This window comes from Bombyx mori, chromosome 11, assembly GCF_030269925.1.
Source record: "Bombyx mori chromosome 11, ASM3026992v2".
Classification (NCBI taxonomy): Eukaryota; Metazoa; Arthropoda; class Insecta; order Lepidoptera; family Bombycidae; genus Bombyx; species Bombyx mori.
In genome coordinates this window covers 16,479,196-16,492,727 of record NC_085117.1, presented here as the reverse complement: position 1 = coordinate 16,492,727, position 13,532 = coordinate 16,479,196, and the positions used below count along the sequence as shown (strand labels likewise).

At 38.6% G+C, this 13,532-nt stretch overlaps 1 protein-coding gene across 2 annotated transcripts in view; it reads left to right on the top strand.

Moving 5' to 3' along the window:
• Positions 1 to 1,016: 1,016 nt before the first annotated feature.
• The window catches only part of LOC101741033 (protein ELYS), a 32,748-nt gene continuing 20,232 nt past the window's right edge, over positions 1,017 to 13,532 (top strand). For both annotated transcript variants that reach the window (XM_012696126.4, XM_004932862.5), the window contains exons 1-17: positions 1,017 to 1,372; positions 1,709 to 1,838; positions 2,791 to 3,083; positions 3,158 to 3,555; positions 4,371 to 4,523; positions 4,717 to 4,849; positions 4,980 to 5,096; positions 5,702 to 5,869; positions 6,473 to 6,660; positions 7,459 to 7,584; positions 8,185 to 8,276; positions 8,924 to 9,027; positions 9,511 to 9,673; positions 10,231 to 10,353; positions 11,163 to 11,324; positions 12,364 to 12,475; positions 13,094 to 13,415. In XM_012696126.4, the coding sequence (XP_012551580.1) occupies positions 1,276 to 1,372; positions 1,709 to 1,838; positions 2,791 to 3,083; positions 3,158 to 3,555; positions 4,371 to 4,523; positions 4,717 to 4,849; positions 4,980 to 5,096; positions 5,702 to 5,869; positions 6,473 to 6,660; positions 7,459 to 7,584; positions 8,185 to 8,276; positions 8,924 to 9,027; positions 9,511 to 9,673; positions 10,231 to 10,353; positions 11,163 to 11,324; positions 12,364 to 12,475; positions 13,094 to 13,415 (2,881 nt within the window). In that variant the 5' untranslated portion in view covers positions 1,017 to 1,275. The remainder of the gene's footprint in view (positions 1,373 to 1,708; positions 1,839 to 2,790; positions 3,084 to 3,157; positions 3,556 to 4,370; positions 4,524 to 4,716; positions 4,850 to 4,979; positions 5,097 to 5,701; positions 5,870 to 6,472; positions 6,661 to 7,458; positions 7,585 to 8,184; positions 8,277 to 8,923; positions 9,028 to 9,510; positions 9,674 to 10,230; positions 10,354 to 11,162; positions 11,325 to 12,363; positions 12,476 to 13,093; positions 13,416 to 13,532) is intronic.

Sequence of the window (13,532 nt, the reverse complement as noted above, 5' to 3'; positions counted from 1 at the left end):
TCTGTGTCTATGGGGTAGTACGCGCGTTCTTTGTCGCAATCGATGGGTACGGCGAGGACGCTGACCTGTGGATAATGAACCTAAACATTACAGTGTAATGAATTGTCACGCCTTATCTGTTTAGTAAAATGTACCTATACTTGAATTAGTATACCAAAATTTAGAACAGAAGCCATAGACTTTTTTGTGACAAAAGCCATAAACTATGTCAATTAAAAAGAACATTGCATGGCGTTAAACTTTTAGTTTAGTGTAATAATTTATAAATACCTTGTTTGAGTTCAGTCTTAATCAAAACGTCTATTGTCTATCCACCCCACCATATGATTGAGTTGCAGCGTTTGTATGTTTCCTGACTATTGCTACGAAATAAAGATCCTTAGCGGGAATGCCAATAGTTTAATTTCCTCTGCCGATCTAATTCGATAAATCAAACCAATAATATTGGTAAACTCGATTTTCGGACTCAAATCGAGCTCAGTATTATTAATTCTCATTAAAATTGATAAGCAGAGTTCTGTTAAAAAAAAACAATATGCCATGTTTAGTCAAAGTGCCTAGTAGTCAAATAATATCTCGAAAAACCACTTAGTTCCAATTATTCAAACCTGGTGTACATGATCGGCTAGATGATGTAATTTTAACGATCGTAAAGATAACATTTGATCGTAAAGACATGACCACACCATTTAACAGATTAGTCTAAAGGCAGATTTTATCCACAATAACAAATCGATTTTTCGAAAGCCACTGGACGTAGTTTCTCGGGATCCTCCAAAGAGTCCACTGTACGAGTTTCAGTAAATAACCACCATTTTACTGAGATTATATTTCATCCCATATCATCTCATTTAATTTCATTTAATTTCATGCCAATTGATAATTGTTCCAAATTAATCAACTTCATTTCATTTCATATTACCATTTTTCATAAAAAAATAAAATAAAATTAGGCAGTATAGTATAATAACTTTGCCTTTCTAGTTCGAAAAATAAAACTACCACTACGCAACGTCAAAATTGTCAAATTGAAGGTTCCGTTTTGTTTTCTATTCTAAAAAACGGCATACCGCCGTGGAATATTACCAAAAAAATGAGCGTTTATCAGTAATACCTAACTTTCATCATTTACTTCAACCTTCAAAACCCGTGCTGTGCACAAATCAAGCATAATAAACCTGCTAAATTATTTTATTTATCCAGAATAGCATGTATCCTAACCTCATTTGAAGTTCGGATAAATTAACAAAAAGAATATTTGTAAATTATTTAAAAATGCAAAAACTACAAGATAGCGTTTTTTCTATTATTAAAACAACAAACTTATCTCCAGCTGTGTTCAGCTTCCTACAGCCTAAAGAAGAATTTGAAGGTATGTTTACTTCAATGACAACATTTTTAAAAATAGTATATAATATCAAACAAACAGTTGTGTAGGCGCAAATCATGTGCTCTCTCTACTTTTTCTATTAACTTGACTTTAATCTAAACGATTTGGAACGTGCGTGCGTAGTGTAGTTCACCCGCTTCTAATTTTTGTATCATGAATTTTGGTGATATGTATACAGTTATGAATACTAACTGGTAGAGATGCAGTACCATTGATCTGGTTTGATGATAAACCTATAACGTAAGCTCGTGAGGTTATTTTCCTTCAGATTAAATATGTTTGTATTAAGTTATTTTTAAACCATGATTATAATTTCAGATAATACACCATTAGGTGGGATTTTAAAAGATACCAAACATGGCTGGCTTGCGTTGGGACCAAAATTTTGTGTTGTTGATCTTAGAACTGGCCTTAAAGTTGCTGCAAGAACATTTGGGCACAAATCCAAGTTAGTAAAGTAGTTTTGTAACATTTGATTGTTCTAATGTTACCTACATACTCACTTTACCTTACATGGACTAATCTGAGTCATCAGTCCAAACAGTTAGAAATGATCTAAACAATTTAAACATTTCGTTTGTAAAATGATTTCAGTTCTAAAAAGTTTTTGGAGTCTCTATGTTATTTAAAGAAAACTTATTTTAATGAATATATTCAAGTTTACTGAGATTCTGACAACTAAAAAAAACATTTGGTAATGCATGCATTATCTATATGGATACAGAGTATTGTATTTTATACTCACCTTTTACTGTAATAACTAGTACAGTGAAAAGAAAGCACTGCTTTTGCTAGGGCTAGTGTTAGCAAGTCCTTCCGGCTTGAGCCCCACCTAACAAATCTGGTGTAGTTGGGCCCTTTGGGCTACCAAAGATTAAGTAGGAAAAAAGTGTTCTTATAGGTAATGCACTAACGCTAGCATATGTATATAGATATATTATTCCAAAGAAAATTTTGATACAATCAACTATATCTCTGTATAGTTGAAAGTATGCAGCTAGCATTTATGATGTAAATACATGATTTATGTGTAAAATTATAAATTTAGGTGTCTTTCATATTACTATGTAAAAGCGCCTTATTTGCGTTTCTTACATTTCCGTTTTCATTAATCGCAGATAAAAAAAATGCACCAAATTCCTATTTGCAACTAAAGATTTCTTTGTTCGTGGATCGATTTGTACATCACTACATTCACATTGATAAAAAGGATTTTCAATATGTAGGCAATACGCAATACGCAGCAATATGCAGGCAATACGCAATATGCAGCATATTCACAGACCGGATACCCCGTGAAAGAGCTTTTACTGTTATCATTGAATGTTAAAGAAAATATGGTACCTATTTAATAAATATATAATATAGGAATAAGATAATTTATCCCATTTTCATTGCAGGAACTCTCAAATAAGTGTAAAATGTGTGGTCGAATTGCCTAGACCATTGTCGGAAAACTCTAAACAACTAGTCATCAGCCTACAATGTGACGACATGGGGCTAATATGTTTCTTCCACATAAATGGGTCTCAAATACTGAGATGCATACAAACGGAAGTTGTTATAACGCAATTGAGTGTGTGTGATGCTTTACCTGATGGAGTTCTTTCATGCTTTGATGGAATTATCATGGCAGGCACTAAGAATGGAGCTATAGTTGCTATTGATCTCAACAGAGATAGCTTACGACAGGGTAAATTATTTTCGTGAATAAAGTGAAACTTCTGTGCATCCCATGCCATTCTAATTGAAATAATTTCGTTACAGCTTTAAAAGACACCTCAGAAGGCTATGAACACTTAATCCATGATGAACTCAGACCAGTAAATCTATCTTTCCTTCCCTACAAAGAAATCCACGATATAGATGAACAAAGAGAGCTTGCTTTAGAAAATGATGATCACCTATCTATTTTACTTAATGAAAATTCTCTAATAGATGGTCAATTTATGTTTCGTAATCCTGATGGAACTGTACAAATGAAAGCAAAAAAAGATCACATTAGAGTCACAGTTTTACAGTATTTACCTCAATTGGCCAGTTTAGCTGTTGGATATAATTTTGGTGCATTTCAAATATGGAATATGATGACTTTGGATTTGGAATTTACTTCACAAGTAAAATTAAATATTGATTGTTTGCCTGTTACACATTTCGGATTCCAGGTAGGACATTTTGTATCAAAATAGCCAAATCGTCATTGAATTTTTTCAAAGCACTGAAGTTTTTTTTTTACTGCCCACCTTGTTAGTGTTATATGGTTAATTAAGCTCATGGACATTACAACCTATCTGCCGCCATCAATCTTGAAGTATGTGAGATTGAAGTGTCATTTGTATTGTATAATGGTACCCCACTCCACCCCCCAGTACGTAACCCACACTATATACTGGAAAAGGTAACTACTTCACAGTGTAACTATAATAAGTAGTGCCCTTGTACATATGGTGGTTTATACTGATGGTAGGACCTCTTGCGAGTCTGCGTGGGCAGGTCTGCCTATTTCTGCCGTGAAGCAGTAATGCGTTTCGGTTTGAAGGATGGGGCAGCCGTTATGACTATACTGAGACCGTAGAACTCATATCTCAAGGTGGGTGGCGGCATTTACATTGTGGATGTCTTTGGGCTCCAGTAACCACTTAACGCCAGGTAGCTGTGAGCTCGTCCACTCATCTAAGCAATAAATAAAAAAAAAGATACAAACTTTGGTTGGAAAACTAACAGTAGTAAGCCTTAATTCCAGTTCTTTGTAATAATAAGCATTTTGTGAACTTTGCGAGGGGCATCAACTCTTGAGTAATCACCAATTTTAATTTTTTGGATTCTATGCAGTATTTACCATGGCATATGCGAAGGTTCATTAGTACGAATAACATGATTATTAGTTATATGCTACTTGACATTTAACATTAATGTGCTTTTTGGATGATAAAAATTTAGGAAATACACTTGAGGTAATATGGTAATTATATTATTTCAGGAGCCATGTGATGACCCTAGAGCTTTTTGCTATTTATGGGTAATATATTCAGTCATAGATAAATTTGAAGACGAAGAATTCCCTCTGGCCGTAATGTATTCATTGACTTACCAAGGAAAGCGAATGCTTTCAGACACTAAATGTCTTTACCAGGTAAGCTTTGAAGGAATAAAGGATCTATTATTAAGATAATAGTAAAATTTCAGCTGATGATTCACCACTAATTCACTATTTTTTTAAACTAAGAAAATCAGACTAATTTGGACTTCACAGCCCAGCTGATGATTGGTACAAATACATTATATTTCTTTAATTGATCACATTAAATTTCATTCGTTGTTTCCAGGATTTCTCCAGTGCTGCTATAAGATTCGAACTGAAATTGTGTGGAGAAGAGAACAGTTTGCTTTTGGGAGGCAAATGTGTGTCCTGCCATACATACTCTGTGAATTCAATGTTGGGTGCCGAAGGGGAGGACAGTATGTTTCATCTTACATATTTGAAGCAGTTGCTCACTTTGTACATTGTAATAGTAACAGAAAATGAATTTTAACTTATATAGTTTTATTGATCAGACATAAGACATTCTGAACATTTTATTTATTTCAGGTATGCTAAACATATGCCAACTAGTTTGGGAGTGTTGGGGTGAGAACCCAAATTCATCTTTGCAATACGGAATGCTTTTGTTTGATCTCGACCAATGGTACAAGGATCAAATGCCAGGTAAAAATCAACTCTGTCCCAATAAAATATGGTGTATTGTGTTAATTAAATCGTGAGCTTAACTGTCTGTTCACGAAAATAATAGGCCAATAATCTTGTGTTGCAATTTGTGTAGTTAGAAACTTGCACTGTTTTATATTTCATCCATATATCACTCAAAAATACCCTACAGAAATAATATTTTATTGTATTGTTATATACATTATACAAGTCTTGCTTTTTCATTCAGTACGTATGTATAATTATTAATGTATGCTTTAATTATTTAATACTAGGCGATGCAACGTCACAATAGTTTTAATTAGTATTTAATTAGTTATTTAAATGTGGAGACATTTATATGGTGTTTAGTTGTAAGGTTAGATTTTATATAGCTTAAATTCGCTGTTTTTCTTCCAAATAAAAAAATATCAAAAATATATATATTAGGATGCTCTGAAAATCTAACTGAATTTAACATAGTGAAATATGATAAATGGATGATCAGTTAATTTAATAACTTTATCTCACTACCCAAAAGTTATTCGTACCGGGGGCTTTAAATTATGTTTTTTTCATGCTGATTGAACATAAAAAAAAAACTTTAATGATAATTTTTTTTCTAGAAACGTACAGTTTAGAAAGTAATGCTTTTATGAGTGTGATCTGGTGCCCGGAGCTGAGCGCCGGCGGTAGCACAATGCTGGACGTGAGGCTGGACCCGCACTCCGTGGCCGTGTACTGCCATGCCACGAGACTGGAGGAGCACTTTTATCCGAATTCTTTACAGTATAGTGAGTGTTCATATTAGAAACTATGTCGCTTCTGGCTGAGCCCTTGCTCGCCCACTTGTCCTTGTGAAACTGGAAAGGCCTCGGAGCCACCAGTAAACTCTCAATCATAAAAAAAAAACGATTAACTTATACTAACATAGCATAAATGTAACAGAATATGTGTTTTATTACTAATACATTACCAATTATAATAAATTTTCAATCAAATTACATATTATGTGTGCTATTTTCTTGAATTTCAAATGATGTAAAAAATTGTATTGAAATTTTACTTGAAACAAATTTTGATGTTCAAAGAAATGATGAAATTTTCAAAATTTATAGTAAAATTACTTTATAGTTAAAAAGACATACCTAACAAAATTATTCAGTAATGTGAAATATACTGAGACCTTAGAAGCTATATCTCAAGGTGGGTGGCGGCATTTACGTTATATATGTCTATGAACTCCGGTAGCCACTTAACATCAGGTGGGCCGTGAGCTCGTCCACCCATCTAAGCAATAAATATATATATATATAATTTAGGTTACAGACAACAGTTTCTTGTGAATTAATTTGTCCAAAGAGATTTTAAGTTGTCGAACATTGTGCGTTGGTCAGATTGCGTGTCGCTGAACACGTCGGAGTCGAGCGTGCTGGGCACGGTGGGCATCCAGCGGCAGCTGCTGAGCGCGCTGGAGGCGGCGGGCCCGGCCGCGCTGCTGCACCCCGCGCCCCGCGCCGCCGCCGCGCGCGCCGCCGGCCTGGCGCCACTGTTCGCGCCGCCCCCCGCGCCCGCGCCCACGCCGGTGACGCCCCTTGCTCACCTAACACCCGGCTCTAGGTCTCGAATGACGCGAGCGCCGTTACCTGAGCCCCAGACGTAAAGGCTTCGTCAAACAGAACGCGTACTTAGCGCGCGTCAGAACGCTATACTGACGGCGCGCTATGACTCCGAGATGTGTTGTACTACTATGGCAGTAACAACGCTCTTTTGCGGCGTTAGGACCCGTTGACGTCAGGCGTTGTAGTTCGTGACAATATTTACTCCAATTATTCCAACGGCATCGGTAGGGCGGTAATCGAACTCATATTGAGAGACAACACAAAATTCCCTGAACGCAATGAATATGATTTTTCACAGTTAGGCAATTACGTATTACTTATGCTATTAAAAATCCTTTTAAAAACACGTATGTATCAATTTGTCTACGATTTAAAATACTACCAAACTGAAATATGAAACAATTGAGTTGCATTACATCGTATATTTCCTTATAAATACTCTTATATCTAAATATATCTACACTTGATTAGGTCGAAATACAATTTTAGAATTAGAAATTTTATATTATTATAAAGATAAGAGCAAGCCCTAAATTTTATGCCGGTTCATTTCAATAGTGAAACTGCAACACGAAGCGCGACGTAACGCGTCGCGAATGGTGACGTCATACAACTAAGAACTTTTTTATTTAAAAAAATCAATTATCTTCTTATAAAGTAATATTTTAGAGCTATGAACAATAGCGGGCTTTTGTTGATGTGATTATAATGAATTAGGCTTGATACAAATGTTTTTCAACTACCCTACTATTTCTCTATAGGACGAGCAACGTAAGTTCCTGCTGTCGGTGGCGTTAGAAGCTCGCCTGTGCCGGTTCCTGAAGCGGTGCGCCCACGACTGGGCCACTGGCAGCCACGCCGGCGTTGGCTGCACGCTCTCCTTCATGGTGAGGACAACTGAGGAACAGTGGTACTGGTGGTAGGACCTCTTGTGAGTCCGCGCCGGTAGGTACCAACACCCCGCCTATTTCTGCCGTGAAGCAGTAATGCGTTGCGGTTTGAAGGGTGGGGCAGCCGTTGTAACTATACTGAGACCTTAGAACTTATATCTCTATGTGGGTGGCGCATTTACGTTGTAGATGTCTATGAGCTTTGGTAACACCTCGTCCACCCATCTCCAATAAAAATAAAAGAAGTCCAAAATTAAAATCCAAATGGATTGAAATGCATACCTGTGTTATCTTTCGGAACGCATTACGATTTTACGACGCAAACGAACAGTCAGATCAAATCCTGCAAATTTAAGAAGGAATAATTGACAACTACCTCCAATAAGATGGAAATAAATAATGAACAGACTACTAAACTGAATGATACAGAAACAATAGAAACGTCTACCTGGATCTTATATCATCTTCTCTGCAACTCATTGATAACTACACTAAATTATTAACAGAAAATTTAGATATAGTGTTCAACGTAGAAAGTATGAAATCTCCAATGTCGAAAATGACAGTGTATAATGTCAAAATATTGATTCGTTCTAGATCGATTGGTGCTGGTCAAGAGCCCTAGAACTGAAAGAGAACGCAAAAGAAATAACTTCACCGCTGTTCACATCATTTTCACTTCCAGACAGGTAAGTTCTTAAATGAAATCTGATAGAATTAGATGGCGAAAATTACACCAACAATCTTTCTGACTATAATTATAAAAAAAACGATTTTTTTCAGTAAATGCTAATTAGTCTTTTTCAAATCGATTCGGATATAAAAACAAATCCCGGAAAGCGTTTTAATGTGATGCTAGACAGATAATGCGACATTTATTTTATTTCCTTTTGTGTCTTTGTAACTGATTTGTCAATCCTCGCCGATAAAATTAAGCGCTTAAACTTCAGAACTAAATTAGGTGATTGATTAAGATATCGAGACTGTGGCAAGCAGTTATATATACAAAAATTATCCACATCGGACATCATAGATTTCGGTTTGATGCCAAGAACGAATAGGAAGAATTTTACGAATTTATTTAGCATATAACAATAGAATAAAATATCATTTTTGACAAAACAGTGATTAAATACCATACCATTTAATGATATAATAATTCAGTTAACATCCCTTATAATAAATAAAATAATACTCGTATTCGACAATTGCAAAATTATGTAACAGTATGACAGGTGTCATATTCAAAGATCACAGATAATGTAAATGCATATAATTTAATTCAATTTTTTTTCTCAGTTAAAGCTAATTTATTATTGTTTCATATTGCATTCAGGAACTCTGTCAGAAACCTCGAACACTGTGTTCAACAGTTAATGCAGTTGACAAGCCTGCTCGATGCTATCCTCACAAAATGCTGTAATCTCATCGTTCCCGATGGTAAGATATTTGTAACTTATAACTCGCTCGTCAAACCCGGCTTTCTTGGTTGAACGACCTTTGATTTGACTACGATCTCATCACTACTAAACGCCACGGGGTCATCCGATAGCCCAACCTAAGATTTAAAAAAAAAAACAGCCAAAGTCTGAAGAAAATAAATACCATACAAAACTGTTTTAATATTTGTTCTTTTTGTTATTGTACACCAGTAGAGCTCATTTCTGCACCTAGAGCCACTGCGCTGATCCGAAGTGCGCTTCTAGAGTTATTTTTGTTCCAATTCTCGACCTTGGATTTATTTACCCTTTTACGATGTCACATGTCATGATATTATTATTGATGCTTGAGAATCATTCGGAGTCGCACGCAGCGCGTAAAGTTAACGAACTTCAGTGTCCGTGCGTTCGCAAACGAGCTCGTGACGTCACAGCCCCCTCCCAACCCCCCTCGTCACAATTAATGGTAGCCATTTACCCACAGCCCTGAGTGAAATCGAGGAGAAGTACAAAGGCATCGGGACGGTGTCGCTGTACTTCCAAGTTGTGCAATGGTTCCTACGCGTCGGCTTGCTGCCGGAGAGGCTGGACGCGTACGAGGCGCTGCCGTACCCGGCCGAGCAGCTGCACGCCATCTACGCCAAGAGGTACCGGACCCGCGCTACCTTACGTCAGGCGATATAAGGTTGATATTTTAACTGCAGTTGATAGACGCAGGACCCGCGCTACCTTACGTCAGGCGACATAATGGCGATATTTCAACTGTAGTTGGCGTATCCTTCGAACAGGCACGCAGGTCGCCTCACGCGATAAACTTGCGGTACGGGTTTAGAAAATTATATTGATTTTATTTTATATTTTTTTATTATATTTTTATTTTTACCTGCTGTAGGATCCATCGTTAGTTTCAGATTTGGACATCGACATAGTCTCGTCCTATAGACCGCGTCGTTTCAATCATTTTAACACTGACTAATTTTCTATGCGGTATGATGTGGCGGTAGCCGTCATAAAACACAAAATATTCGACAAATGCGCTTACGACATTCTCAAGATAAGCTTGCATTATACAAGTTCCGAAGAATAACATACGGGCCGTCGGTCTACCGAGCAATATCACCCGCTCGGTGAAACACGGTGGTCGTACAAAAGCTTTCAGACCAATTTTCACCAGAGCTTAATATAAGGTTTTTTTACGTTTCAGACGCCTCAAGCTAAATCGCTTACAAGACAACGCGTCGCACGAGCTCGGCGCGCAGGCGTCCTGCTCGCTGCTGTACATAGATCAACTCATCGAACAAGAGTTTGCTGGGGATAGGATACATCAGTGAGTTCATCATTGTTCATGTTGGTTTAAAGTGGTTGCTGGAGACTATCATTGTGAGGATATGCCATTAAGACCTCGGATAAATATTGAGCTCACGGCCCACCTGATTTTGAGTGGTTACCAGAGCCCCATTTCAAACCGAAACGCATTACTGCTTCACGGCTGAAATAGGCAGGGTGGTGATACCTACCCGTGCGGACTCACATGACGTCCTACCGCCAGTAATTAGGCAAATTATAATTGAATATAGACTTTCAGAACGCAATGTTGCTTTGCGGCAGATATAAGCGAGGCAATGGTGTCTATAAGCGACAAAGTCACCTGATGTTATACGCTGTCAAATCGTTGGGCTCATGAGCTCATTTATTTCTGTTGTTGTTTTTTTTTTATTGCTTAGCTGTGTAGACGAACTCACAGCTCACCTGGTGTTAAGAAGTTACTGGAGCCTATAGAAATCTACAACGTAAATGCGCCTCCCACCTTGTTGTTTCAGTAAGCAGATATTCTCTAAGAAGTTGTTCAGTATTCTCTATTCGAATGTGTCTCGAGAAGTGACAATCATCTGGTGGTAGGACGTCTTGTGAGACCGCGCGGGTAGGTACCACCACCCTGCCTATTTCTGCCGTGAAGCAGCAACGCGTTTCGGTTTGAAGGGCGGGGCAGCCGTTGTAACTATACTGAGACCTTAGAACTGATATCTCAGGGTGGGTGGCGAATTTACGTTGTAGATGTCCATGGGCTCCAGTAAGCACTTAAGACCAGGTGGGCCGTGAGCTCGTCCACCCATCTAAAGGTTTTCCCCTGAACAGGATGTGGATGAAGGGCGGCAGCGAGAGTGGCGGCGTGTACCCGCCCCCGTCGCTGTACGCGCTGCTGCGGCTCTACCTGCTGCCCGACATCGCCGACGAGCACAAGCACTCCCTGGTGCTCTACCTGCTGCTCGACTACTGCATGGTGTACGACGACGTGCGGTCAGTGTGCCCTACCGAACACGGTTTTTAATTTTTATGATTGAAAGGAAGCCGACTGAACCTAATAGGTGTATGTATGGCTGTTACAAAAAAAAAAAAAAAATTGAAGGGTTACTGGTGGCCTTTTCACCAGGACAGGTGGGCGAGCAAAGGCTCAGCCAGGAGGGGAGGGATTTGCTAACAGCTGCCCGAGCGCCTCCGAAGGAGACCTAACAACTCAAGAGCAACAGCCTCACGAATGAATCTACTACCGGATCAGAACCGCGACCCGCTGAGAAGTCCGGCGAAGAACTCAGCGGGCTGATGCATGGGTTAGGTTGCACGTCGAACTCTTTGCCGAGCTCGACGAGTACGGTTACCGGGGTCCCTGCTTCTGGTGTTAGAGCTGAAGGCGTCTAACGCAAAGGTTATTGGATCTGATGGATCCGTAAGGACGTGACGGTTTTTAATTCTTAACCACGTACCAACTGGCTTGGGAATTGACTCCCCTCCACTGTGTTTCCCGAGCGCTATGACACGTCCGTCTTTAAACGAGGCTTGTGGAGATTACTTAATGGTAGGCAGCGGCTTGGCTCTGCCTCTGGCATTGCTGAGGTCCATGGGCGACGGTAACCACTCACCATCAGGTGGGCCATATGCTCGTCTCTCTACAGGAGCAATAAAATAATAATAATAATTAATAACAAAAAACTGACAATACATTCGTTTACGACACGCATCATAAGGGTCAGTCTACGTGAGCTAGAGTTTAGCGAATGCTAATTACAAGTAATAACTTTAATTAATGTGACCAATCTATGAGATTATAACCTGGGGCAAGATAATATTTTCCATTTCGCAAAACCTTTTGTCAACAATACATTATGCAAGATTTAAAAAAAATCCTACTTAGCTGAAAGAAAGAAATTTAATAACTTTTTAATCTTAATACACTAAAGACTTCGTTAAGACACTAGTTGTTCAATTAAGACATACATCAAAATCCTAATCTTATTCGTTTTTCACTATTCACTATTATTAATATGAGTCCAATTTATAGGTACGAGGGTGTAATCCGACGCTTGATGCAGTTCCCAACGATGTTCGGTTTGAGCAACACCGCCATCAAAGCCACACAAGCTTTTTGGCACCTGGACCACAGAGATTTTGATGTAAGTCAAATATATATTCGTATTAGTAAATTGAGTAATATCTCTTCAATATTATTTACTGAGCGGAAGATCTTCGTGGCTTGTATTAAATGGTAACTGGTGGCCACACGTCACTGCGTCATCACTAAGATTTATAGCAGAAACAGGCAAGATGGTGGTACCTATCCGTGTATGAATATTTAAAAAAATAATCTAATATAAAAGAAAAGAAAAAATACATGTCCGCTGAATTTCTTGCCAGTTCTTCTCAGGACGGAGGCTAGTTTTTGTGAATTGGCGGTAGTTCTTTTGACGTTCAAAAAGTATGTACTTTCATTTATGTTGAATAAAAATTTTTTGATTTCATTTGATTTGATTTAAGCCTACAATACGACCTACTACTATTAGGGTTGGCAATAACATTATATTATTATACTCATAGAGCATTGTTAATTATAACGGTAGACAGTGGCTTGGCTCTGCCCCTGGCATTGCTGATGTTCACGGGCGACGATAACTACTTACCATCAGGCGGGCAGTATGCTCCTCGTCTGCCTGTACGGCAATTAAAAAAACCCTAATCTCTGGTGCTACTCTTATTAAAGATGGTTTAAAAAAAAACAAATTTGAAATCCACAGTTTGCACTAGATCAACTCCAATGTCTCACTGGCAACACGCTGTCGGAGTGGCAACACCACGTGGTGTTATCCTCGCTGCTGGCGCAGAACAAGACTCAAGCGGCCCTACAGTATCTGCACGTCAGGAAGCCTGCTCCGATACAGATGAAGAATGGCGACTTTAAAATTCACGATCAGGACAAACTCGAGGACTGGCAGTCGTGCTGCAGCCTGTACCTGGCGCGGGGGCTGGTGTTCGAGGCGCTGGACGTGGTGAGGATGTGCGTGCAGAGCGCCACCACCGCCGAACACAAGAAACGAGTCTTGGACTTCTTCTTTAGAGGTCAGTTCTTAGGCGACTTCACCGAGAACAGTACCACACCTTCTAGGGTTAAGATTTGTTTCGTCTTTGGTTTTAATGTTCGTGAAATTCAATATTCAATCCCCAAAATTCAATAGT